General features: G+C 48.2%; 1 protein-coding gene across 1 annotated transcript; it reads right to left on the bottom strand.

The window, feature by feature from the left end:
• Positions 1-3,119: 3,119 nt before the first annotated feature.
• LOC118596213 (tubulin polymerization promoting protein) lies at positions 3,120-27,974 on the bottom strand. Its single transcript, XM_036206961.1, has 4 exons — positions 27,892-27,974; positions 17,384-17,701; positions 8,031-8,184; positions 3,120-7,764 (listed from the first exon to the last, which is right to left on the bottom strand). Exons 2-4 carry the CDS (start codon positions 17,695-17,697, stop codon positions 7,570-7,572), a joined length of 663 nt encoding a protein of 220 aa, XP_036062854.1. The 5' UTR covers positions 17,698-17,701; positions 27,892-27,974; the 3' UTR covers positions 3,120-7,569.

Genomic DNA, 27,974 nt, shown 5'->3' with positions numbered 1-27,974 from the left:
TTTGAGCATCGTGTTGGTGTCCAAATAGTCACACTTAGACTAGGAGTGCATCTCCGTGTGAAATACCTGCCGGACATACACGAGCCTCAATTCCATTTCTAGCCTGAAGTGGGGGAATGAAAAACAAAACAAAACATGATACCCAGAAAGATCTACATTTTTCTGATTAGGAATGCTCACCTGGAAGTCTGTAAATTAAAAAGGGGGGGTAGGTTTAGCTCAGTGGTAGAGCACTTGCCTAGCAAGCACAAGGCCCAGGGTTCGATCCTCAGCTCCAAAAAAAAAAGAAGAAAATTTGAAATCTAGAACACTTGTTCCAAGTTTGGATATGAGAAATAGCCTAAGATTCTGGGATTTGGGGATCATATTTATAAACAGTGGCTTTCCTTTTTATTTTTTAATAATATTTCTGAGGGAACTTTCAAACTTTATTCTGGTTCTGTGTATCAGTCTTTTTATTATTAGCTCATTCTTGGTACTAATTTTTTTTAAGTTTTCCTTTTGTGGTCATTGTGATATTGTGAAATAAATATTTGGGTTTTGTTGGTTTCCAAGCACACAGCACCTAGAACCTTTAGACTCTCTGAAGGATGGTATCATTGTGTGCTTGGCTTCAGGATGTGGCTGGCCACTGGAAAGATACAGTGTGACCCCCAACCCTAAGCTCCCAGAAGTGAAGGAGATGATGGTTAAATAGATCACCAATGACCAGAGTTAATAAGGCCTACATAATAGAGTTTTGTAGTGATATTTGCTCCACCCATGACCTTGGGCTCTACAGCCCAAAAGAGGTGGTGCTTCCTGCCATTGTATGTGACCTCTTAGAAGGAGTTGGAGAAGAGTCACATGCCCCATCTCCCTGCTCCTGCACGCAAGGCAGATTCGCTCCTGGTCAGCTCTGTGGACAACTTTTGCTGTCTACTCCATTCTGTATTTGTGAATGTTTCCTCAATTTATATCTTACATTCTGTTGCCCATTTAATAGACTCACATGGATTGATCGTAATAAGTGGCACCCACATTACAAAAAGACCCCACACTCCTGTTTGCAGCCTCTGGGGCAGCAGTGGCAGGTTGGCTCAGAGGCTTGTGTGCTTGCTGCAGGAACTTTCTTTGTGAGTAGAGTTTTTATACCAATTCAGTATGATTGTTTTAAGATGTGGCAGAGCCTGTTCTCTCCAACAGCCCAGTCTCTCCTGAGTTGATTTGGGGCCACAGTGTGTGAGGAACTCAGGTGTGTCCTGCGGGACCAGACAGAGGAAAAGCCAGCTGCTGAGCCACTTCAGTAGTTGTCCTAATGGACCTTGGTCTCAGCCTCACAAGGTCAGAAAGATTCTCCCGCCCAAGCCCTGCATTGGCCCAGGTAGATTTTGTGTTCAGAGCAGTGAGTGAGTTTCAAGCCTCAACTTTGAGGCTTTGGGGGCATTCAGCTGTGTTCTGCAGCTCCTAACCCCCAAGTCAGGAGTTGTATGATAACTGTCTATCTGTTTGAGTTTTTGTAAGTCCTGTATGTCTATGAATTAATTTACGTTGCCTTGGTTTTCAGATTATTTTTTACATAAAACTGATAATCTTTGATTAGTGCTTTAACAGCTTCAGTATTTGAAGTTGTACCAATGTGTGGATATGTTGTGACACTTGAGCTTTTAATAAGAAGACCTCGCTATCTGGGTAAGAAGATAGTCTCTGGCCATTGGCTCTACCTCAGCTCCACACCACAGACATGCTCTACCTCAGCTCCACACCACAGACATGCTCTACCTCAGCTCCACACCACAGACATGCTCTACCTCAGCTCCACACCACAGACATGCTCTACCTCAGCTCCACACCACAGACATGCTCTACCTCAGCTCCACACCACAGACATGCTCTACCTCAGCTCCACACCACAGACATGCTCTACCTCAGCTCCACACCACAGACATGCTCATCAAGCCAGTGAACAAGTAGGCCTGGTGTTCCCATCTTCAGTGAGTTACTGGTGGGTGAACTCACGCTCATTCTGTGCTTTACCTTTTCAGCATGTATCTGCTGAACCAGCTTCCTGTCTGTCCTTCCTCCTGATGCCAGTCATGGCATTAGACATTTCCCAAAATTACAAATGTATTTGGGTTTATTGTTTCATCAGTTTTCCTGTTTTGTATTTCTTTGCTTTTGTTCTGTCTGCCGTTCCATTTTGTATATTTGTTTTAGTGTGATTTTTTCTGGCTCCAGTGTCGTCATTGTTTGTTTAGTTGGTGCTTGGTTTTTCTGGGGTGTTGTTGTTGTTGTTTTATTTGTTCTGTTTTGAGACACGGTCCTGACTATGTAGCCTTGGCTGGCCTGGAGCTCACCATGTAGACCAGGCTGACCTTGAACTCACAGAGATCCTCTAGCCTCTGCCTTCTGAGTGCTGGGATTAGAGGTGTGCACCACTACTCCTGGCCACTTTTAGATTGTGTCTTTTTAGCTTCTCTACCCCTGCTAATCAGGAAGCTGGCCAGCACTCTGGATACCTCCAAGGTACACAGGAGCCTGTGAGCACTAGCCTCTCTTTTCACCTTTGGGTTTGTGTGTGATTGTTCCCAAGTATCTTAATGAAATATTTTTAGTTTCACAAAATATTTGCATAGCTACTATTAATCTGAAGCCACCTGCCTGCTTATTGTCTTTGTTTTACTTTATGTCAAAGACATTTCCTTGTGACCACTTTTCTGCATTTAGTTTTTTTGTTTTTTGGGTTTGTTTTTTGTTTGTTTGTTTGTTTGTTTGTTTTGCCTACTGGTAGCAAATTATTAATTTCTAAAAAAACTTTTTTCCCTTCCTCTTGAGTAGCAGTCTTCCTGGACTAGTATTTGAGGTTGACCTGAATTTTACTCATCAGATTGATGATGTGCCTGCCTTTGGAATGCTGGTATGCAAGTTTATGGGGTCTGCCTTAAGTCTGGACCTCACCTAAGGGCCAGACCTGGCCTTGAATCCAACAGATGGCTGGTGTATGGGCCCTGTCTGAGTAAGAGTAACATGAGGCTCTCTGCTGGTTAGCACCTCCATGTTAGTACCCAGGTATCAAGGCCCTGCTGGCCAGAGGATGTGACAACTCGTATAGATAGCATATACTTTGAGGAAAATAGAAATCCACATTTTAACACCTTTATTCATCACTTTACCAACTTGACACACAATGTTAATAACAGCAAACACAATGAACAAAATGTTGATAGATACAAGCTGTTTCACTAAAGCAATACGAGCCAGGCCATGATGATATGTCCAACAGGTGACTAAGATGCCTTGTACTCTATAGGAGGGACAGGAGGGCCATCCTGACCTGACAGACATTCTGAGCAAGTGTGGTATAGATGTCAGCATAAGTGCCTTTCTGAGTCAGAACACTCATGACATCAACATTACCCATCACACTGATAAAGTGATATACTCCATATTCCCTAACATTAATAAAATAGTGTAAAAATATATATCACATATATATATATAAACTTAACTCCCTTTCTTGAAAAAAAACTTAGTACAAACTAGTAGTAGTAGCATATTATTCCTTTCAAGTTTAAGTTGTACAGGCTTCCTTTGTTGTTTGGCTTGGTTTAGTTTAAGAGGTCTAAAGGAAGAGATAATTTAAGCGTCCCAAGATGGCCACACCCCTGAAGTGTAAAGTTCAGAATGGTCAGTAGTATGTTGGTGAAGAAGAGCAGTTTGGCTCAGTGTTGGAAGGATTTTCTGTCTTCACAGTACAGCTAAATTGTCACCCTTGCCATTTTAAAAGGTGTTGGCGGGGTTTTCCCAATGTGCCCATGCTGTAGCCAGGTAGTATACAAGTCTGCAGATGGAGAGATAGCCAGGCAGACAGGCAGTTTCCCCTGAAAGGGGACAGGTGGCAAATATCATAGGTGTCTGTGCCATGGCATTTGTCTAGATCCTCTCAGCCAGTTCTAATGCCAAAGCAGCTACAGAACAGGATGTAAACACCCGAGCACAGCTGTGTGCTAGTAAAACTATTCATTGAAACAAACTGGAGCGGCCCAGGGCAGGCACCTGTCATCTCCCTAGAAGAGACTGCAGGAACGTGGCAGAGGTGGCTGTGCAGCCCATTTCAGAACTCTCTCCATCTGTCATAATGTCCCTATGCCCCATGTAATAGGATACTGAAAGGTGTAAAAATACTCCAGTATAAATATAGACTTTGAACAATATTTAAACATGTAATTTGAATTTTGATTTTTGGTAAAACATTCCCACTAACTAGTTGCTTATCTTACAGCATTAAATAGAAATAAATAAGAATTCCACTAGAGTCAGTGTTCTCAGACCCCCTCCCTCCCTCCCTTCCTCCCTGACACTTAAGATCCCATCTACGTTGTTCTTCCTGCAACCCGTACCTTTCTCCTGAATGTCCCCTCCTGTATACAACACCCCCACACAGAGCATGTCCTGAGTGTCACCCCCAACAGAACTTCTCTGTCACTCTAACCCATGTCCCTGAGTGTTGCCCCTAACAGAACCTCTCCTTATTTTCTGGCTGTCACACCTTAAGAGAACCTGTCTTTGTCTCCTGAGTGTCCTCCCCTGATAAGAATGTATATTTTTTGTCTCCTGGGTATCAGCCCACAACAGAGTATGTCTCTGTCTCCTGGGTATCCGCTCCAGAAAAAAAATGTCATCTCCTGGTTGTCATCACCTGAGAGAACCTGTCCCTGTCTCTTGTATGTCTATCATCTAATAGCACATGGCTCTGGGTCTCAGTTTGCATGCTATGCAGGGTTGTTTTTTTTTTTTATTCACAGATACTGAATTCTATTTATCCATGTTTAGTAAAAGCTAATTGGTATCGCATAAAACATGCAACAGAGACAAACACTCTACCTGTGTGTTCAAATCAGAAACTGAGGAAAATGCACATCTGTTTTGTGCAGAAGAGTTGGAGTCCAACCAGTTTCTGTATTGAGAGGGTACACAGATGCCACAACGCATTCCATAGACACTTTAAACTGACAGTATGGAGACACTGAGTCTTCGTGATCTAATTGTTACTACCCTTTCCTTGCTAGATGATATATCATCTAGAGGGAGGGTGTATTTTCAAAGTTAAACTTAACACTGACTAAAGGAAGGTGCTGTGTGAGGAAACTCTGGGAGTAAAAGGGACACAATGAAGACCACTTGTCTGGCATACCTTCAGGGTGCTGCTGAGGGACTACATGGGAAGGCCTAAGACTGTCCCTCGGGGGCCCAAGGGTGTTCAGGTTCTGTGCTAGGACAGTGAGGACCAGCAAGGCAGTGTGACCCAGTTTTCATTTTCAGAGCCCAAGTTGTGTTAGAACAAAAGCTCCCATCTCACACTGATGGGACAACTGCCCAGGTCTGGTCTGGACCAAATGCTTTCTGAAGTTTTTATATTCTCCTGCTGAGGCTTTTACCTGTGGGAGCTCAGATAGCAGTTCTGGTCCTCTGCTGCCCAGAACCTATATGGGCTTGCCACTCTGAGCTGTTCTGTTTAATCTCCAGCACATGGGCAAGGTGGCCAGTTGATAATGAAGCTTCTCCATGAGGCTGGGTGGTCCCATGAAGGTGGACACTTAACATTGTTTCCTAGATGCTCATAGGCAACACTGTTTTCTAGGTGCTCCCAGGCAGCTAACCCTGGACTTTGCCTGGGTCCTCATCTGGATATCAATCTTTTATCTTGGCCCTTTGAATGGAAGACTGTGTCCAGGGTCCTTAGACTACTATGGGGTCAGGAAAACATCTGACCCACTGCCTGATATGGGAACTCTTAGACACCACCCTAACCTGCCCTGGCCCATATGCAGTCACCTCCTGATGAATTTGTGTGTGCTCCATTTCACTCAGCTATGATGGTGGCAACTGGGCTGTTCATAGGCAGTAGAAAAGAACAGCATCAGACCAAGAGACTGCCAGCTACATGGGGACTAGGGGTTCTGGAGGAGAGTATGAGAAATGCCAGTATCCTTTTGTTTCTCCAGACCAGCGAGGTCAGATTTCAGAACAGAGGCTCCACTACTTGGCTTTGAATGCCAGGTACTGCAGACTCTCAGAACCTTGGGAAGAAGCAGACTACAGGACCACCTCCATCCTCCAGTTGTGGCTGTGTTGAGGGGCTTGATAACTTTGGACCTTCAGAGAGCCTTGTGGGAGGAGGTCTGGTACTGAGGCCCCTGCTTTTCTCTCTCAGGCTAGTAGGCAGTCTTCTCTCATGCTGCAGTGAAGGTATGCTCTCTGGGCCCCAGAAGAGTAGATAATGTTACTATGTGCTATGGCAGTGAGGAAGACAGCTTTGCTGTCTACCTGTGCTGTGCCAAGGCATGTAAGATGTCCCACCATCAACAACCACCTGTCTAGGAGCCATGTCCTGAGACCAATGTGGGTTCTTTCTAGGAACAAGAACACATAGTCCAGCAAGTTGCATGCAAAGGAACAATTGCTGTGGGGCTGTAATGATGGCAGCACATGCCTTTGGGCCTGCCTAAGTGGCACCCTTACATGTGGATAAGCTGAGTCATGTGTTCTCTCCTATGGCAGTAAAAGAAACCCTAGTAGATGCTGCAAGCCTTTTTTGGGGGGAGGGGGAGTTAGTTCTGGTGTCCATGGCCCTGGACTTGCACTCGAGAGAAAAGTTAGGAAATTGAACCCCGAGGTGGCTTCATGGAGCTGAAAACACATACTTTTGAGCAAAGTACAGCATAATTTGCCCTGGCAGAAGCTCCCATCTCACACTGGTGGAAAAACTGCCCAGGCTTGGTCTGAATCAAATGTCTCAGCATCATATGTGTCCCAACCTAGTGATGGGATAGAGCAAGGAGAAGTCATGGCAGCTTCATGTTCTAGATTCCCTGGACCACTCTTGAGACCAATCACATAGTCTTGCCATTTCTTAGACCAGCACTGAAAAAACTTCCAGCTTCATGCTCCAAGTCACTCCCCCGGTAACCAGGGGGCTTCCATTGTCTCTTGGCTACCCTCAGCAAGAACTTGGTTGATGAGCATGAGGTGTGTGTGTGTGTGTGTGTGTGTGTGTGTGTGTGTGTGTGTGTACACATGTGTACTGATATGAGCTGTTCCACACACACACTGGCACAACAACCAGATAGCCTCAGTCTTGTCCTGTGGTCAGGAAAGATGAATTACTCTGTGCAGTTGATTAGTTCCTTAGCTCCTACTGCCCTAGAAGTGCCTGGATAAGTCAGTGAGTTCTAATGTCTGCTCTGTTCATCCTTATACTTAACAGCACTCAAAACACCCCTTTTTACCTGCAGATCAAGTGGCCAGTGTGGTATGATCCTGGGAGACAGTTTGGAAGTAGCGGTCCACTTCCCAGCTGTGGACAGGGCAGGTATGTTAGGAAAGGACAATGAATGATGGCCCAAACCTGGGGTCTGAGAGAGAAGTGTCAAAGCACCCAGCGGGAGGAGGCCTGGGCATTGCCCCCACCATTGCCTAGTGGAGGTGTATTTTGAGTTCTGCCCAGTTGAACATAGGAATGTAATGAAGTGCAATGGGTGTAAGTCCTGTGCCTGGCACCTGCAGTGTCCAGAGCTTCGACCTGTAAGGCTACTTGCCCCCCTGCACCTTCTGGTCATAGGTGCCTGCATGCTTGTAGCCAGGCACATAACCTGACTCATCCACTAGGTCCACACGACCAGCTTTGCCCTTGCCCTTTCCTGACTGGTCGAATCGCTCTTTGTGGGAGCCTGTGAACTTGGTTGTGTCTGTGAGCCGTGACACTGTAGGTGAGGACACAGCTTTCTGAAAGAGAACAGAAGAGGGTGTTATCACAAGCCAAGTGAGGGAACTGGGTAAAAATTGCCACCATCTATTGCAGCATTTCAGTGGGAGGTGGCAGGGGCTGTGGGAGGAGCTGGCGAGGAATGTGAATCTGCTAGGCCACATGTCCAGACAAGGGATTACCTCTCCTGGCTGCAGGTTAGCCCCAGACTTATGGGGCTAATAAGTCAACCCAAGGGCAGATGCAATCAAGAGTACTAAGCCCCACCCTTGCCTCACCCCCTCACCGTGACACCAGAGATGACAGGCGCTCGTCCCTCAATGAGCCGGTGCACCTCACGCACAGCCTCCTCGCTGCTCTTGTCCTTGAACCGCTTCCTGGCCAGCTCCTCCAGTGCCTCCTGGAACTGCTCAAAGGTGATGGTCCTGCAGGACTTCCCTCTGTGGGTGATAAGCCTTATAAGTCCTCAGGTAGTGGTCCTCTGGGGCCAACCCCACATGTATACCATCCCTCCCTTCACTCTGCAGTGGTCTCTACTGGTCACAGGCAGAAATCACCAGCAATTGCCAACAGCCTGAAAAGAATGAAGGAAGCATATTCTTTAAGAACTGTTCCACAATAGGCAGTGTGGTCTCTTCTGGGTGGGAGGGCAAGAGGAAAAACCAGGAAAGAAGATCACTTTATCTCCTTTAGGAACACCCTAGCCAGTCAAGGAGCTGGAGGGAGCCTAGGCCTAAACCCAGGTCAGAAGTGGCTCAGCAGGGGCCTAAGTAGGCAAGATTCGGAGGAGCCATAACACCTGTCCCTATCAGGATCCCAAGCTGGAGTGGTGATGAGGCTGAAGGTCTCACCTACCATGTGCACCCGGCCATCAGGGAGCTTTCCAGATACCGTCATTTCACAAAAACTTTCCTCCAAGGCTGCTCAGGTAGTATTTTTAAAAGTTATGAAATTATTTGTAGTAATTTTACTTTAAGCCATTTTCAACTTGGCATTCACCCCCAACTAATCCAAATTAGTGAAGTTTTCAAAGTTTTGACATAATGTGAATGAGGCACAAGGCTGCAAGTCCTGCATGTTGCTGGGGAGTTTAGTCATATGGCCTGAGATAAGCTACCTCTTATGGCCAGGCATGCCACTGACCCCAGCTGCAGTGCTAAGAGTTCAGGACTTTAATACAGCTGACTGACAAAATCCCAGTGGGGCTCTTATGGCTGTCCATCAGCTCAGGATCCAGAGCAGCCAAGATGAGTTTAAGAAAACAAACAGTTGCAGGCCTGAGACCACACTATTCCAATACACCTTACAAAAAGACAGTATGAGAGATACTAACAAGGTCTGAGACATACAGATCAGAAATGCCCACACAGGTGCCTAACTTGAGCAAGGTCAAGGAGAAAGGAACATTTCAAAAAATAACAAGAACAACTGCTACCTCTTCAAAATAAACCAAGTAGGGTCCACAGCTCACACCACATGCAGAGTTTACTCAGAGCATGACCCCAGAGCCAACTTTCTCAAGTACATTTGGTAGATAACCTGGGTGACCTTAGGGTGGGCAAGGTTTTTTTAGAAATGACGCCAGATCATCATGTTCAATAATAGAAAACGGACAGACTGACCTTTAGAATATTAAAAACCATGCTCTTTCAAATAGCATTGAGGATAAACACCACAGAGCTGCAAAAATACTAGGACACACAAACTTGAAAAGGAGCTTGGATCTGAAGTGTGCCAAGAACTTCAGAGTAAGAAAAGAAAATTTCAAATGGGCCAAGTATTTGGACCAGACACCTCACCAAAGAAAACCCATGGATAGGGAGCCAACACACACAGGAAGTCACCCATGGGAACAGCAGAAGTAATGAGGGTAATGTCTGCTGCATGATAAGGAGGAATGACCATGAGCCAGTCTTTCTGGGAGGGAGGGGAGGGTGATTGGAGAGAAATGAAGATTTAAGCTCATGTTAAACCCATGTGTGAATATTGTACAGATTTTCTTCAGTCATTCAAACTTGAAAACTGCCCAAATGCCCTTTAGCAGTGGCCTGATAAAGCATTCTGTGGACAGCATTGTAAGGATACACAGTGACAACATAATAACAAAGTGGACCCCCAGTAGCTGGGCTAAGGAACCAGACCTGAAAATACTACTGTTCCCACATACCCTGATTTTTTACTGGTGTCTAAAAGAGTCTCAAAATTGACACTTGTCTGGAATACATAGGAGAACTGAGCCAAATATCTTTTGAGAAATGCACAGAACCCCATGATGTGGGCCATCCCTACTTCTCTGGAGACTGGGGAAGCCACTGAGGATCAAGAATACAACATAGGAGCTAGAGCCCCACAGTGGGACTGTGTGAACATTGTAGAACTGCCTGTGATACAGGTAATGGAGCCTCAGTAGATGCCTTGTGTCTTGGAGGGTGGGTTCTGGTCCTTCAGTGCTCTCAGCCCCAGCACTTACCAGCTACCTTTGGAATACTGGGTGATCCAGCGCACTTGAGCTGCTTGACCTCATAGTCAGTGGTGCCTGGGACTGACAGCTTTTCCCTCTCTACTAGGACTTTGGGGGGGGGGGGGTTGATCTAAGGCCCCTTGGGGCTGCTCTGTTTGTCCTGAGAAGTCAATGGCGCTCTTGTCTCCTACTCACAACCCTTCCTGGGCTGACATGAGGATGCCAGGCCTAATGGTCAGCCTGGCAACCTGCTGCTGGGGCACACGGCCCTTTCTGGGCAGCCTCGGCACCAGGCACTACCAGCATGAGTCACTAGGGGATGGAGTAACTGGAGGGGCTCTTCCATCACAGGCCACATTCAGATAGAGCTGGAAGTTTGCCCCACTGGTACCAAGAATCCCTTTCTGGCCTGTGTCCCCACAAGTCAAACTGTGTTGTTGGGGAAAGGAGGCCCAGTTCACAGGGAACTCTTCTCAGGAGACCCAGGCACTTCTTGAAGCAGAATTCCCAACTAGCTCTGGGAAGACAATGCCCATTTCTTCTTTACAATGAGAAAACCTCTTCAGGGTTCTCCTACACAGTCTATATCTGGAGCTCCCAGGACTGAGGACTCTCCCTAGGGCTTGGCCTTCCCTGCCTTTGGCTCCCAAGCTGTCCAAAGCTAGCCTACAAGTGGGTGTCTGCTCAAATGTACTCCAGGAGCCTGGGATTGCTTCCCAGGCCCTGTCCACATATGTACAGGGCACCTTCTCAGTCTCTTGGGAACTCTGGGACCTGGCTAGGGGGGCCAGGACCCAATGTCAGGCAACAGAGTCCTCTGAGGAAGGTCTACTCTATGGCCAATACCACAGACACTACCACTCCCCACTTCAGCTTTGGGCTTTCACAGAGCCCCTAGTCCAGCCTATTCATCACCTTTGTGAAGGGGTCCCTGTCAATGCTTGAGTAATAAGAAAACTCTTAAGTGATGAAAGATGGGGTATACAGGACAAGACAGGGATGCCTGGCTTCTTAGTTCCTGGAATTTACAGAAGCTATTGCTTCTAAAGTAACCACTAGGGAGTATCCTTGTCAGCAAGATACTATGCAGGCAGAGAAGGTATTCCTGGGTGGAAAGATATACCCTCCCTATACGTGTGGTGGTCTAAGGGCAGTTGAAGGACCTGGAAAGGCCCCCTGGGCAGTGAGGACCTCTAGTCCAGGGTCTTGCCTTGCAGGGATACTTCCTCATAGGAAGCCTTTCTGGAGGTTTTCTGTAGAAATAATATGGATGTTGACCTGAGGCTGTTGAACCACAGAGCAGCCTCAGCTGCCATGGGCCTCAAGTTGGCCATTGCTACCGATGTCTCTGACTCTTTAGATGTGTTCAAGGTGGGTGCAGAAATCTGGTCATTCTCTTGAGACACCAGTCTCCTGTTTCTTTCTCATGTCTCTCCCATGCCCACTGACTAACCAAATACCTCAAGACCCAGCCTTAGGCTCTGTGCTGATGCTGTTGAAAGTCTAGGCTGCCAGTTCTTTGTAACCTCAGCAGGTCACTGGACCCAGGAAATTCCTTGGGAGCAGGCAGTGTGCTCTCTGCCTAGAGGGGCCTGGATGCTGGTCAGCCACAAGGATTCTGCCTGTTTCAGGAAATCAGAGGCCGGCAGCAACACTGCTGTAGCCCTGCTCTGGGCACATTCCAGATGTTTGTTTACAGGCAGGCACCAGCTTGCCTAAAGGGGACATCTGTAACCTGCAGCATGGTTACTTCCCTCTGTTGGGGACACATCATCCTTAAAGCCTCTTCGCAGTTGTCACTTCGTGATTTCCAAGGGGCTGGAGGTTGTGGGATAAACATTCTCCAAGTGACAAGTTATGGATATTCATTCTCTTACATGTCCTTCATACACTGGCCAGCCAACTTCCCAAGGCTAGGTGGAGGAGCTGAGGAGCAGGAAGGTACCTCTCTTCACAGCGGCATGATCCTTACCTGGTTACTGAAGACTTGACCACAGAGCCACAGGGTCCACTAGCTCAATGATTATCGGGGGAAAAAAAAAGTCTACATGTCCTGTCTATCCCCCAGCAGAGGTCAGAACCCAGCAGCTGTCTGAGGGGGGTCACACTGCACTGCCATATGCAGCCACTAGAGGGCCATGCAGAAGCAAGAATAGTAGTAGCCAGGCTTCAGACACTGGGACACCTGAAGACTAAGACGCATGCTGGATCTTGCTCCATTCAAGGCCTGGAGGGTTAGGCCACTTTCCCCTGGAGCATGTGACTGATAGTCTTACCCAAGACCCATCCTGAAGGAGGAGCTCGAGGGACATGTGTGCCATAGGTGAAGGAACTGGGTGGGTTCCACAGGAACAGAGGCTGCCTCCAAGAGTCCTCACATGCCAGATTCCTGGATCTCTGGGGTGTTTGGGTGGGTACATACAGAACCCTGTCCTTCGCATGGGTTCCCAAAACTCTTGCCAGGACTCTCCATACCTAGAGCCTGTTCCTAAGAATAATGGGCTACATTAGCCCAGGTAGCTGCTTTGCTGAGCCTCCTCAGCAGCATACAGATGTCAGAAGAATCCCAACAGGCCTTGCTGACTAGCTGTGGCATGTAAGGAACACCAAGCAACTCATATACTCGGCAGTAGCTGACAAATCTCAGGCTAGACAAATCTAGACCCTGCTTTCTACATGTAGGGACTGGCCTTGCTTCCTTCTGACCTGTATCCAGACATAATGGACACCCAGCCCCGACACCCTAGCCAAGTTACTTTCTGACTCTACACATTGTTGGCAGGAATCCATGCATTTACTCTGGAGGGTACCCAGCACCCAATCCTGGCCCAGGGAGGCCAAAGATCTCTGGGCATTCTCATCTGGTAGTATGGTGGTCACAGTAAGTAGGCAGTAGGTAAGCTCAGCCCAACCCCGAGGCTCCTACACCTCTTCTTCCACAAGCATAGGCAGGTACACACCAGACACTCAGGCACATAGACCATTACAGACAGTACCACACAGACACTATCCCGAGGGCCCCCAGGTACCTCTCAAGCTGCACCCCTGGCCTTGCTTCAGTGTCAGGCCTCTGTTAGCTGTGGAGACTGACACTGCTGAGCCTTTTGCAAGATGGAGAGTCTAGGTTAACAGTAGTCCACAATAAAAGTTGGTATAGAGCTTCAAGAAATTTGTTTAAAATTTAACACATGGTAACATCAAAACAAACAAGCGCTGCCATGGTGACAAGGACCTAAACAAAGGCTGCAGATACCCCAGCTGGCGCCACGCCTGCAGAGCCATGGCAACCTGCCCCAAAACAGAAATAGTTGAACTTTTTTTCTCTCAAGTCCTGTCAAGAGTCAGCAACTTCCTGGAGGTACCTAAGCAATTTCCTCCCAGGCCCCAAATTCCCATAGGAGGCAAAGGCCTCTGCAGCTGCCGTTGCTGTCCCTCAGGGACCACAAACACCCAGCTCTCATAATACAAACAGTGCCACCACAGCCACAACTTTCCTGGAAATCTCAATCCCAGAGTCCCCCCGTCCTTCTCTGAAGCCCTTTCAGTATTCTCCATCACCCTGGTACTCAGAATACTGCCCCTTACACTTGAGGACAGCATGAGTCTGAGTCCAAATCTTCTGTTCACACATGCCTGTGAGGTGAGGCTCTTCCTCAAGAACAGAGATGTTCCAAGTGGGACATAGGGCATAACCTCAATAGAGTTCAGGTTCTGAGAGGGAAGGAGAATTCAAAGATGGTAGAGGTGAGGGAATGGCAGCTTCTAGGTTCTCAAGGATCCAGGTGTGAAGGCCTCTACTTAGTGCAGGATCCTCACCTGGGCTCCCCCAGCCACCCAGCTAGACACCTGCCCCAGTGTGTGCAGTGTCAGCGAGCACAGCTGGCATTAGAAGCTTGTCTGTCCAGACTCTCACAGCCTTTAGCCTTCTTTGAGCTTCTGCATATACTTGCTTTCCAGGACTTTGACTTGCAAGGCAGGGAGAGACCCTCCAAGGTTTCCAGGCAGCCCAGAGTCTATAGTGAAGAATGGCTGTGTCCTGGAGTCTAAGCATCTGAAGTTCTACATTCTGGGAATAAGCATTCCCTTCACATGGCTCACTTATTTGGGTCTAGTGCCCCACCCCCCCCCCCCACCCCCCCCTCAACTTCCCGACCCCCCACCCCTGCACTCACAACATGTCAGGAAGGACATGTGGAGCTGGAGTTCTCAGTCCTCTGTGGCCCACATCATCCAAAAGACCCATGACCACATAGTACCACCCACTGAGAGACTGATAAAAACACAAGTCCTACATGGGGTGGGGTGCACATATAAAGGCACACAACAGCTGGAAGGTAGCCTTCTTCAGAAGAAACTGAAGATGACTAACCTCTGGACAGGCCACTTCTTCCTACCTTCCAACAATTCCTTCTAGAAGCTTCCTAAGACACAAGTCTCTGGGTCTCCTTGTTCTTGGGTTAGTTCTTGATTATCTTGAGGACATAGTATCGTGAGGGACATGTCTAAGAAGAGCATGATGAGCTCACTGGCTTTGCTTAAAAGACACCCCATGTATTCTCAGTGTAGGAACAGCTTCTAGGGGTTCTGGTAAGCTCTGGGTTGGGTCTGTAAGGGACACCTGCTGGTGGAGAAGGAACATGGGGAAAGATAAGGTGAGGAGCTATCCAAGTTCATTGCCAGCTTAGACAGGGTGGTGAGCTCCATAAAGTAATCAGCTTTAACTGTATGCACATGCTAGACACAGCTAACTTAGTTTTTCTAGGTCTCAGTGTTGCAGGGCATGTCTACAGGCCTAACACAAGCTCTTGGCACCATGATGAGAAAATTGTCTGTATCAGAGGCTCTAGTGCTGATCATTTTTGCAGTCTGGGTCAGTGCCCCTCACTCATGGCTGGCCAACCTACCAGAGCACCTCTGTTTACCAGGACCTACCTGTCTGTCCCTGCCTGGAACTTTCCAGTGGAACCCATAAGGCCAGTTTCTCTTAGGAGGCTGCACATTTCCCAGCAGGTGACAGCTGGGACAGGCCAGGTGATAAACACAGTAAGCTCTACCAAGTCTGGGAAAGCCCCCGACAGACAAGACCCATGGTGATGTCAGTACCCAAACTCAGGTGCAGTCACTTTGGTGAAATTTAGAGAATCTCAGGGACTATAAGCATCAAGATTTCTCGGTCATCTATGAAGGAGGAGCAGCAGTATGGAGGTCCTTTGAGCTGATAGATATCTTGCTGCATACATATGCCTGTGTCCTTATGACCTGTTCTATACTTTGTAAACTCCTCATAGCTCCCTATCTCCAATGAGTATGCAGTCCTATTTAGGGACTTGAGGGAAAAGCCATCTTCTGACCTTTTGTCTTGGGTTCTGCTATAAAAGCAATAGAATGAATATATGACGTTCAGTAGACCCTCCTCTATGGGAGTCACATAGGGGCCAGTGCTACTCAACAGTATTGCACACAGAAGAAGCTGTGGAGAAAGAAGGATTTAGAAACCTAAGAACTACAGTCTAGAAGTTCATAGGATCCCTGGCCAAGTGCCTCCCAGATAGGCTTGGGAGGAACTGGTGCCAGTATTATCACAGTGGAACTTGGCCAAAATAGAGATGAGAGCTTTCACAGTGAGCATCAGGGTAAAGTGATCACATCTGAGCCACTGGCCATAATTTTTTTCTCACATCTTAACTCACAACAATTGAACTTCAGGACAAGGTAGGTCTGAGTCATCATAGGAACAGGATCTGAGATGGATGGGAAAGTGGGGGGGGGGGGTAACTCTGTACACACAGCATCTGCATTCAGAGATTGAGGCTGCATGGAGAGTCTCTTCTTCAGCTTCTCATTGGGGTTGAAAGCCACAAGGAAACAGAGCAAGCAGAGTGGACCAGCTCAGACTTCTCTTTGGAGTCCTCTGGGGTCAGTGGGGCCTGGAGGTCAGGATGCAGAGCCCCTTTGAGATACGTTTCTCAGCCTTTCCAGTACAACTTATTCAAACCTAAGATACTCCAGACACACTCTCATATACTATGTACAATAGGAAGTTCACCAGGGGGCATGGGATTCAGATTTTCTTGCTTTGTAGAATCTCAAACTCCCCATACACAGCAAAGTTGATATCAGCATTGGGATGGGTGGAGACAGCTAGGCTCTGGCTCAGTAATCTCTACAGAGCCCCTTCCTTGGAGCCAGGACCTTGAAAATTCTAGCTAAGCCTTCTTTCATCTCTCTCAACCAGGATCTGGGGGAAGCTACAGGTGGCTTCATCTGGAACAGGAAGATACCAATATCCCAAATCCCCTGATCACGGTGCCCTGCATCTAGTAATTGTTCACTTCACCTCTCTCCACTGGAACACAGGTTAAATTCCTCCATCTTGCCAGGAATGTCTAAATTCCTGGCATGAGATACTTGTGGGAGCTCTCGTGAGCCATCTGCCAGGCTACCTCTACCTTTCTGCTCAGAGACTCCTCCAGGTACAAGCGTACAACCTGAGGGCAGGGAAGCCTTACTATGCCTAGAGAACACCAACAATTCCACAATCAAAATGGTGATCAACAACCACAGTTACGAAGACCACATCACCCACCCAATGCCAGAGGAAGAAGTAATGCTCAGCTGGTAGCACCCACAGAGATCAACCACAGGACCTGATAGCACATAGATATTTGACAACACAGGAGATGAATGGACGTTCTCTGATCTGCATCAATTTGTCAGCACGTGTGAGCATTTCTCAAGTGAAAAATTAACAGAGATGACAAGGAACCGGAAGAGGGTGTAATGAGCCACTGCCATATCCTGGAAACAAGGCCAAACAGGCCTGGACCCCACACTAACCTCATAGACTCAGCCCACGGTGGCTGGGTCTCTGTTCACCTAAGCAGATCCTGATCATGTCTAGCAACAGCTCACTAACCTGGGTATTGGTTAGAGTTAACTAAGTTTTCTCAAGTCCAGAAAGCCCCCACCCAAGGCCAAACAGACTGAAGCTAAGACCACAGTTCAGGACATGGCCAAGGAGTTCCAAGGCACTTGGGCCAATGTACTCCCCAGACTGTCCCAGACATTTCTGGAGGCTTGAAGCTAAGAAGTGGGCACAGAATCTGCAAGCAAGATAGTTCAGGGACCCTCACAGCTACTGATATGAGCTGTGCTACCTAAGCCTGCATGACACTTACTTGATCTTGCTGAAGACAATGTCCACATCAGTGACAGTCACATTCTTCCCATCGATCACGTGGCAATCCTTGCACAGTTTCGACCAGTTCTTGCCATGCATCTCCTTCCCTGTTGCCCTGGTGTCCCCATGTACTGCAAACCGCCGGAAGGCCTCCTCCAGGGCACTGAGCTCAGGAGCTGCAGCTGCCCCCTCATTTGCACCCTCTGACTCCAGTGACAACCTCTTAGCAGCCTTGTCCTTGGCTGGATCTCCTGGGGACTTGGGTGGTGTCTTGTTGGCAGCTTTGGCAGGCTTGGCCTTGCTGTCAGCCATGTTGCTAGGGAAGAGGAAGAAAAGGGTCATTCTGCTTCTCACAGCCCATCTGTGTCCCTGGTTCTCGCTGCAGTATGTGGTACCAGGCAACAAGATATGGCAAGAGGTATGCCGGGCATCAGTGGCACACACCTTTTATCCCAGCACTCCAGAGGCAGAGCCATGCGGATCTCTGCGAGTTTGAGGCCAGCCTGGTCTACAGAGTGAGATCCAGGACAGGCACCAAAACTGCACAGAGAAACCCTGTCTCAAAAAACCAAAAAAAAACAAAAAAAAAAAAACCAAAAAACAAAAAACAAAAAACAGAAAGATATGGCAAGAGCTGAAGAACATGCTCCCTAGGGGCTGGGACCCCTCTGAGCTGAATTCCCAGCAGGTCAGTGTTGGACCTGGAACTGACTCTGCCAACCTGACACATGAAGGCTCTGGGCAAAGGAGACAGGGTCTGACTCAGCAACAGTGGGTTCTAACTTGATCCCACCAGCTGCATTTCCATAGCCTCCTCCCTGGACCTCACCTGCTGTGGGTGATTGCCTGGAGGGATGCTTTGGGTCTATAAAATGATGCCATCCTTAGGACCCAGGCCTGTCATGCTATGCTTGCTGTCCCTCTGACCTGAGTCTTCTGATCAGAAGATGAGCCATGCCCGGGTGGTAAGTGACCCTGGAGACACACAATAAGGGTCCACCCTGGGATCCTAGTACATGCAGTTGGCCCTTGAGCTCAGAGGAGGGAACCCATAGGGAAGCCTGAAGTATAGCCATAGTCTTTGGGTTTTTCAGGCTGTTGATTCTCAAGACAGGCAGACATCCCTGAAGGCTAAGAAGACTAAGGAGATGGTGTCACCTCCCAGCAAGAATCAGGACCACAAGGATAAGCAGATGATCGCAACATGGCCACTATTGTTCCAGCAAGGGCAGGTACATGCCATTTCTAGCTTGGGAAACAGAGACAATGAACTCCCAGTAAGCATCTCTCTGGGAACTGAGTGCTTAACAGCTCAATGTAAGAAGAGCTCCTGGTATAGGCATACACTCCATAGAGGGTCAGTGACAAAGTTGAAATGTGCAAGCCCTGTCCAGACTGGAGATCTCAATGTCAATATGACCAGGGCATATCTTTACCCTGAGGGATGTGAACTGTGGCCCCTGCTGAGCTCATAGTGGTATGAGTTCCATAAACAGACAGAATGACACAGATAGCAGTCAGTCACAGGGCCAGGTCCCCTTCTTGCCCACTCCCTTTGAAAATGGTAATAAAAGCATAGCAGAAAAGCTCAGCCTTTTTGATGAGGGACTCTTCTTAAGGCACTCCAATGCACCCCCAAATGGAGCTTTGTGGGGGCCCCAAACAGGGCAGATGAGGACAGCAAAGACTAAATGGGAAGATTGAGCTGAGTGTGAAGCTCAGGAGTTCCTGTATCCCCACAAGACATGACTCACGGTGGTGAATCAACTCCACGTACCTGATCAGTTACCTGAGCCCTCACAGGATATTGAAACACGAGATGGGCTCTGCCCTTCTGAGGACTGCAGGACACTAAGGCAGGTCAGATCCTGGCAAGCAACAAATTCAAGCCAAGTGAAAGAACTCTGTGCAAACCAGCAACACGGTAATGGCACATTAGGAAAGTGATGGCATATGTCTCCCACTGTGTGGCCACTACTCATCAGACAGGTGTCAACTGTGTTCTGTCCAGGTTCCTACAGCACACTGGCCCCACAAGATAGTGAACAGGTACCAGGGTGGGGAGGAGCCTCGTTTGAAAGAGTCAGAACCACAGGGGTAGCGGACGACCCTCACTTGCAGCCCCACCACTGTTCATCTGCTGTAGGAGAAAGGCTTCTGGAAAGGACTCCTACCCACATCCAGGGGACTAGGGATTGCAGAGGGAGCTCAGAGAGCTCATTAGTGCTGTGACACTCTAGGAAGATGAGTGACCAAGACTCGGGAGTCAGGGCAGCAGGAAGGTCGAAAGCTACCTGCACAAAACAAGAGGAAGATGAAGTAACATCCAAGCTGCTGCTAGTCTGGAAAGCAGAACCCATCTCAACTCAACCCTAGAATAAGACATCCTGGAGCTTTTTTGGACCCTGTGGCAGAGCAGCTGACATCTATGGTTTCACTGACAAGCTGACAGCATGGCCACACTATTTTATAGCCCCAGTGCCAAGATTTTTCAGCAGGATCAGGCCAGTATGAGATCTACATAGCAACCACTGAAGGGCACCAGCAACACCCTTCCCTGGGTGGTGCTCAGGATGCACCTTGGTGCAGTAGTCAGGCCTCCAGACTCTGCTTCCATCTTTGATGTGTTTTACCCTTAACATGTATTACCTGAATAGCAAGCACATTATTAAAAGGCCTTTAAAATAAAAGTAGCAGTGGGTTAGGTCCTAACTTTGTGGCTATACAAAGACCACTAGACTATTACTTGTTGTGTGAAAGAAAGAGGAAGGGTGCTGTGCTATCAGAGCACACCCAGGAGTAGGCTGTGAGGACACAGAGCTCTTACCCACAGGCTGTCTTTTCTAGTGTGGACTGCTCCATTAGCTCACAGTGATAGCAGTGAGAAAAAAATAGGAATCTAAAGAGAATCAAAACTGCACCCAAGATATCCTGGAATACGGAGGTACCTACAGGCCTAATTCTCTCCTTCAGTCCTCCAGTGTTGTGGGATGGCCAGCTGCAGCCTTTGCCCACCTCCATTCAAAGGCCCTGGCCTCCTGGTTTTCCTTTCCACAGCATCTGAGGCAAAGTTAAAATTTAAAGAGACCTTGGTGTGTCCCACTAAAATTTCCATCAGGGAAGTTAGGCTTTAGAAGAGGTTCCAGGAAGGCACCTGGTCCACCAGCTATGGTGGTAAAGGGATGATAACTTCTCAGGTGTACTCTGCACTTCCAAGGTGTGAGTCCTATACCTCAAATACGTATCCTAGATATGCATTGTATGCCTAGGATATGCCTTTCTTTATAGCCTGTAATTCACTGTCTCAGCCAGAAGGGATGTACGTCAAACTTCATCCTATGGAGTCTGCCTATCAGCAGGTGTCCTTTCCTGGACCAGCCTCCTTCAGCAGTGATTGCCCTGGGAGCCAAGAGAGAAGGTATTGTGAAGGAGGGGAGTGGCGCCAGCTGGTGACCCAGAGATGGCTGCTTATGTTCCCCGAGGGGCCAGGAGGACAGGAGATGGTAACTTATCCACAGCAGCACTGAGTGTAGGGACAGACTATATTACCAGATTTGCATCTTCAGACCAGGCCTGAGGAGGGCAGGGGAGGCCAGCGAGAGGTAGAATTACAGATCTTGCAGTGGGAGGGAACATGGTCAGATGCCAGAGACAGGGCTTTCTGCAAACCCTGAGGGCTCCCTTTCGCTCAGGCAAGATTTCTTGTATCCCATATACCCCAGGTCTTCCTTGCCAACTCCAAAGGATTGACCTGTCCCCAACAAAGCCTGTAGGAAATCATTTTTCAGAACGAAAAATACTGAAGCAAATCCTAAAAATAAACCAATTTCTTGAAGAAAACTATAACAGTATATTTGTAAAAGAGATAAGTTGGTGCTGAGTAGGTGAATTTGATTCCTACAATTCATGTTTAAAAAAAAAAAACAGGCATGGTAGTATGTATTTATAATCCCCCATACACTGGGGAGATGGAGACAGACTAGCCTAATTAGTGAGTTCTGAGAAATTACAGTGAGGTTTCTTTCTGGCTGCCACATGTATTCACACACACACATTCATATATGGTACATCTGAACACACACCAACATGTACACATGTATCTCCACCATCAAAAATGAAGGAAAGAAAAACCTAAAGGTGACAGAGGAGAGACTTTGTCACTATTTTCAACTGCTCTGTAGCTCAGGGCACAGCCTGTTACAGGAGGAGTAGAAATGAGGGATCAGTAAATGTTCTATTTACTGTATTGTTACAACTAGATGCCTACAAGGAAAAGGTATCTGTGAGCAGAGAAGGCTCAAGAGTACACAGGGCAGGGATAGCTCTTTCTTTAGAATGTCCCATGAATGCCATTTCATCCTGGTCACTGGAGGCTGATAGGGCATGGAGAATCATAGGGCACAAAATAAGCAATCTCCAGATAAATCTAGGGAGGTGAGACTTCTATCCACTTGCAAGACACATGCCACTCAATCCCTGACCACCAGATAAGCTGTTTTCAGTTCCATAGGCCTCATCAGCAAAAGTGAGGCCAGGGACAGCTAATTAGAAACTGTGCCCTGATATTCATGAGAGAGAAGTCTGTCTAAGATGAGGAGAAGAAGAAGAAGAAGAAGAAGAAGAAGAAGAAGAAGAAGAAGAAGAAGAAGAGGAGGAGGAGGAGGAGGAGGAGGAGGAGGAGGAGGAGGAGGAGGAGGAGGAGGAGGAGGAGGAGGAGGAGGAGAAGAAATGGACAATATCCACTTGGAGCTCACAACCTCCTCCTCCTCACTACATTCCACAAAGGCTTGAGCCCTATGGGACCCCATGTAAAACCAGAGTGAGGCTGACAGTGTGGGATCTAGACACATCCAGCTAGCCCTAGAGAGTGCTCATCTGAGGATGGGTCATAGGCAGCCCGTCCTATACAAGCTCTGTACTTTAGAGTGTACTTACACAACACATCCTTTGATAATTGTTTGTTTCATTAATAATACAGCCATACACCCTGCTTCTCATCAGAATACTACATGTGAGTGGCCTCTTATCTCAATGGGAACTTCTATCCTGTGCAAAGTGAACTCCCACAAAGTGGGCATTTTCTGAATGTATATACCCTGCAGGCACACAGGGGCAATAAGAGAAGCCCAAATCTATCAGGAAAACCAGCCAGGCCCCTTGTCATTCATCCATGTCACATCTACACAGTACATCCAGAAGCCTATAGCCCAGAGTATGACTAGGGCTAACCAGGATGGTACACGGTCTCAATCACTGCTCAAGAACAGTCAGCAGGATTGGAGTCCCAAGGCCAGGGTGCTGCCTACAGGGTGACCTGAGAACCAAACCCTGTGCTTCTCACTGTGTCTAGGTCAAACAGAACACAATTCTCCTGGGTGTTGTAGGAAAACGGGAGCCCAGTATCCATGTCCACTCATTTCCTATACCTGAGGCCTGAGCAGGACTATATGCTCCAGAAAATCCCACACTTTTAGGAAGGGGGTATCCTGGACAAGGAGAATGGGAAAGCACAGAAGATAAGAAACTGAGAAAGTCCTAGACCCCTCTATCCTCCTATGCCCTTCTTTGTATTCAACAGCTATGGCAACAGAAGCGGGGCCCAGAACTCCCCAAAGTCACTGGATGCTCTATCCAGCTACCCAGTGTCCCTACCTTCCTGGAATCCACATGTCAGACCTTGCTTACAATGTTGCCCTGACTGTCCCTCAATAGGGAATACAAGGGTACAACCACTTTCAGGAGTGACCATTTGAACTTCTGGCTTACAGTTCTAGAATAAGAGAATGAGGATAGCCACCATTCTTGGTTATGGGGTCACAGAAACCTTCTAAAAAAAGAACAAATGCAACAAACCCCTGTAATTAGGTGGAAGCCTAAGATTGAGCATGTAGAAGAACCATGAGACATTTCAGAGTGTTTAGTGACTCCTTAAGGTGTCCCCACTGTCTAGCCGGAGACCAGGTTCCCCAGAACCCTGAATAGCTGTAGAAATGTGAATGGAGAGTAAGAGAGTGGTAGCCCCTTCATATCCAGCATTTAGTATGAGATCCAGGCTCTAGAAAATTGTCTAAAGCCAGTAGTGAATACTGAAATCAAATCGCATCACACATCATCTGATCAAACACCCTTTCTAAACCATCCTCCAAAATACTTGCCAATACAGCATTCTACACAAATCCAAATGGATAAAAATCAAGATCAAGAGATGTGCTTATTGTGGGTCCCTGTTCTGGGATCAAGTTACAGCAGAGATGCTATATGACAATTCCTTCAAGTGTCTACCTCACAGTGGAATGTCAAGGTCTGCCACCATGCTCCCTTTAGAAGCTCCATGGGGCAGGTCCTGAAGATGCTGATGAGCCAGTAGATGACTGATTCCTAATTCAGCATCAACATGGCTTCATGATCACCAAATAAAACAAGTATCTACACCTTAATGCCAGGACCTATGCATGGATCCTGGTTTGGAAATAGGGTCTTGACAACCTAGATTATCCACAATTGGAAGGTAAATTGTATGTCAATTCCCTCCCTTCTGCCCCTGCAAGATAAGAGACCAGGCAGTGCCGTGTCTGCATGCATCCCTCCAAAAGTATGAGGCCTTTGGGGAAGGGATTAAATCTGGTTCCTGGGCTCTCATGAGTGGATTAAGACCTCCCAAGAGGGCTGTAAGGAATTGGCTAAGGCCTTTCTACCATGTGGTGACATGGGGTCTGACCTCTCCTCTGGAGTATGTTCCAAGAAGGCACTATCTTGGAAGCAGCCACTCTTACCAGACTGTGACCCTGCAGTGCCTTGATCCTGGACTTCAGCCCCCAAAACTGTGAGAAATCATTTCTGTTCTGTATAAATTCCCCATCCTTGGCATTTTGTTAGAGTAGCAAAGGTAGACTTGAGAGAGAATTACAAGATGACCTCTAGACTATCAGAGTGTCAAGGCACAAGGCCAGGAATGCCTAAGTAACCTGAAGCTGGGGGACAGGAAGGACCTACCAGAGCCAGGGCAGGGACACGGCTTACCTGATACATTGAACTTCTGGCTTCCAGAACCATAGGAGAATGAGTTTATGTTATGTTAAGTCACTCAGTGTGTCATTGTCATCACACAGTTTCTAAACTCTGACCAAAAGAGGAAGCAGGACTCTGAGACAGAGCAACTTAAGCAGAGGCCCCATGAGGGCAAAGCCAAATGAGGGGGTCAGAGGGTCAGATGGGGCTAGACCAAGAGGTCTTGTGAAGTCAACCCAAGTTGAGTTTTGCATGGAACTACATATGGCACTGTCTTCTGTGACACCCATCTCACCTTCAATTGTTATGTGCTGGGGCAGAAAAAGGGAGGTGCACAGACAAGGTGAGCAAAGATGTAGAATAATCACACAACACACCTACAGGGAACTTGAGGAAGATCAGCTCCTGTGTCCATATACTTCTGTCCACAGTCAAATTCTCTTGTGTAGGGAAGATTTGCCACAGTACATACAGTACATACTCCCAAAAGGAAAAGATTCTAAACAGCGCCAGACTGGCATTAAGAATTTCTGCTTATCAGAGTATTAAGAGACTAAAAGAGTATTAAGAGACAAAGCTCAAATAAGGAAAGATTGTTATATACAACAAACACTGATTTGTTCAATATACAAAAAGCCTCTATAGTCAATAAGAAAAAAAGGGAGATTACTCAACAGAACAAGACAGTCCAGGGGAGAGCCAGAGAACACAAGAAATGCCAAGCTTCATTAGTATAATCAGGAAAGTGCAGACACAGCCCCAACCAGATATCAGACACACCTTGCAAGGTGGGGACATTTAAGACTGACCTAGGCAATTGTTGGTGGAATGTGGAGCACAGAGCACCACACGGGAAGGTAACTGGTGGGACACCCCCTGCTCACTAAATCTGAAGGTGCACAAAATAGGCCTAACAACTTCAGTTCTTCAGGAGCCTTTCAGTTTGTAGGCTGTATTCTTGATCTCCCAATAGGGAAGCAACCAAAGACAATTGAAAGAAGAGGTTTCACAGAAGAGAAAGCTAGAGCTATGAGTGAGTCTGCTTAGACTAAATCTAGTCAAGACAGTCCAATAGAATTGTTGCTGTGTGATTTCATATGTGTAAAGGTCAAAAAACACAGGCAAGAGCTAAGTCAGTGTTTAGGGATATATGTTCATGAAACTAATAAGACCCTTCCACCCCCACACTTTCCACCACGGGACAAAGGGCAATGGGAATGGCTGCCAGGAGGAAACTGAAATTACAGCACTGAAGCAGGGTCCCTATGGGAGGGACCTTGAGGGGCCAGCCATCTGGCAGAGCTCATTAAGCCTGGCAGGTGGGAGAGGAGCCTGAGATACGACTCATGAACCATGACTCCTCACACTTGCCTGAAAGACCAAAGAAAGCCTTACATTTGGGCATCTAGACATCAAACCACAGCTTACAGCTAAGATGCATCACTGTACAGCTAACAGAGACCATGGACCTAAAAAGGTTTCGTTCTTCATCAGGAAGTGACATTCTTTGCATGGACTTTACTCTGATAACAGTAAGTCATCTGTGGGGCACACAAGTACAGGCTTCAGGTCACAGAAACCATATCCTCTGGGACCCCAGCAGGGCCTTTCCTGGGTCTGGCATAGGACATTAGGAAGAGGCTCCTCAAGTGCTCCAGAGGTAAGATGGGGCATGGATCTGAAGGTGCTGTGGGAGGATGATGTGGGTCCTTGGTGGGGCTGTCCTAGGTGGGGAATGCCCTTCGTGAGTGATGCCATTGGTGAAGGAGATTCTGTGGGTCATGGATGGGGCCACTATGGGTGGTGGCTGCCATGAGTGGGGTTGCTTTGATTGGGAGGTGTTGTAGGTAGTGGGATGCTGTGGACAAAGGAAGCCCTGTCCATAAATAGAGGATGCTAAGGTTGAAACACTGTGACCCTACTCTATGAGGAAGCTGGTCTTACCAGGCTGAACCAGCAGCAGGAGACCCCATGAAGGTGTTAGGGGCTGGGTGGGCACCATGTCTGAACCCAGGCTGTGGCTGAGCAGCTCCATCCCTTCCTTCCAGTAGGAAGGGAGAAGCTCCATTCTCCTGTGTGGGGTCTCTGGGCACAGCCTTGCTGGGCAAGGGGGAAGGGCTGGACAAGACTGCAAGGTCCCCTTTCCTGGCAGAACTGAAATCACGCCTCCTACAGGCTCCTCCTTCAGTTGTGCACTATAGATAGGCCAGCAGACTCTGCTGGTTTTCATCCTCTGTGGAACCCAGTAGAGCTGTTTTCAAGGCCCAGAAATCTCCAGAAAAATATGGGGACTTCTCCCAAACCTCCACCCCTCATGAGTGGTTTCAGGTTTCTTAAATGAAAATTTCTAATGCTTATAAAAACTTCCAAACCCTTAGGTGATAGTTAAAATAGCTATATTCCACAACCTCAAAGAATGGAGAAGGTGGATCCAAGGAGCACCAGGAGGAAAACGTGCCGCTCCGCGAGTTATCCTCACTTCACCATCGGTTAAGACAAGGATTTTCAATACGCCACTTGAATTAGGGCACCTTTTCTAATGGTGGGCCCCTGTGGCAATCACGAGCTTTTCTGAATAGAGGAGTCCTTTAGAGACGCTAAGCTCAGATTGTGCCCCTCCCCCTCGCCAGGCCTCCAGGGTCACGTGATGGGAGAGGGGCTGGCACGCGAGCAGAAACAGCAGCCCGCCGCCAGAGAACCCAGCTGAAGGCTAATCAAGCTGGGTCCCCCACCCCCACCCCACCCCCATTGCTCCAGTCCTGGGGAGCTCACACCTCCTATGCAGGCCACCTACGCGACCAAGAGAGGCCAGATACGCAAGTGGGCGCTGGGCCGAACGCCATCATTAGCCCCGGGACAGGCACAGGACCGATCACCAGGACAGCAAAGCCTGTCCAACGCTGCGCCACAAAGGACATTACTTGTTTTCCCCACCTCATTCAAGGCCTCGTTTACATAACCGAAACCGCCGAGTAAGGGTCGGACCCTCCCTCTCCCGCGCGCAAACATGGACGTTCAAGATGCGACCCTGACAGAACCCTTGGCTATCTCGACTGCGAGATGTAGGCTCGCAAGGAGGGTGAAGGACCAAACAGGCTCTGTCACCTGCAGGACGCAACGCGGGCTCAGGATTCGAGACCCGTGGACGAGGGGAGCTTCTGCTCCCATATGCGTGGCTCGGGTCAGTGGCTTCTCTTTACATCGTTTGCCTCCAGGTTCCATGGGCAGCGACCCAAGTCCCGGCCAGGCCTAGCACCTGGGTCTGGTGGGGAACCGTGGGGTGCTTTCGGTCCACCGTATTAGGTGGCGACGCAATGCGCTTGGCTCAGTGTACGTGCATACCCACTCTTGACACCACGGCCCCAAGGTCTCGGAGGAACCACTGCTCCAGCCGCCGCAGAGAGTGGCAGGTGGCCAGCCTCACAGACCGGAGGCGTCCCGAGCCTCTGGCCCCGGAGCCGCGCCTCGGACCACGGACAGCGCCCAGCGCTAGCTTACCTCCAAGATGCGTCCACTGGTGCGCCTCCGCGACTAGACTTGCGCCCGGGGGCGCTGAGCAGCCAGAGTCGCAGGCCCCGCCC

This window comes from Onychomys torridus, chromosome 15, assembly GCF_903995425.1.
Source record: "Onychomys torridus chromosome 15, mOncTor1.1, whole genome shotgun sequence".
NCBI classification, from domain to species: Eukaryota; Metazoa; Chordata; class Mammalia; order Rodentia; family Cricetidae; genus Onychomys; species Onychomys torridus.
The sequence above is the reverse complement of the archived record's forward strand: the minus strand, read 5'-3'. Positions and strand labels throughout refer to the sequence as shown.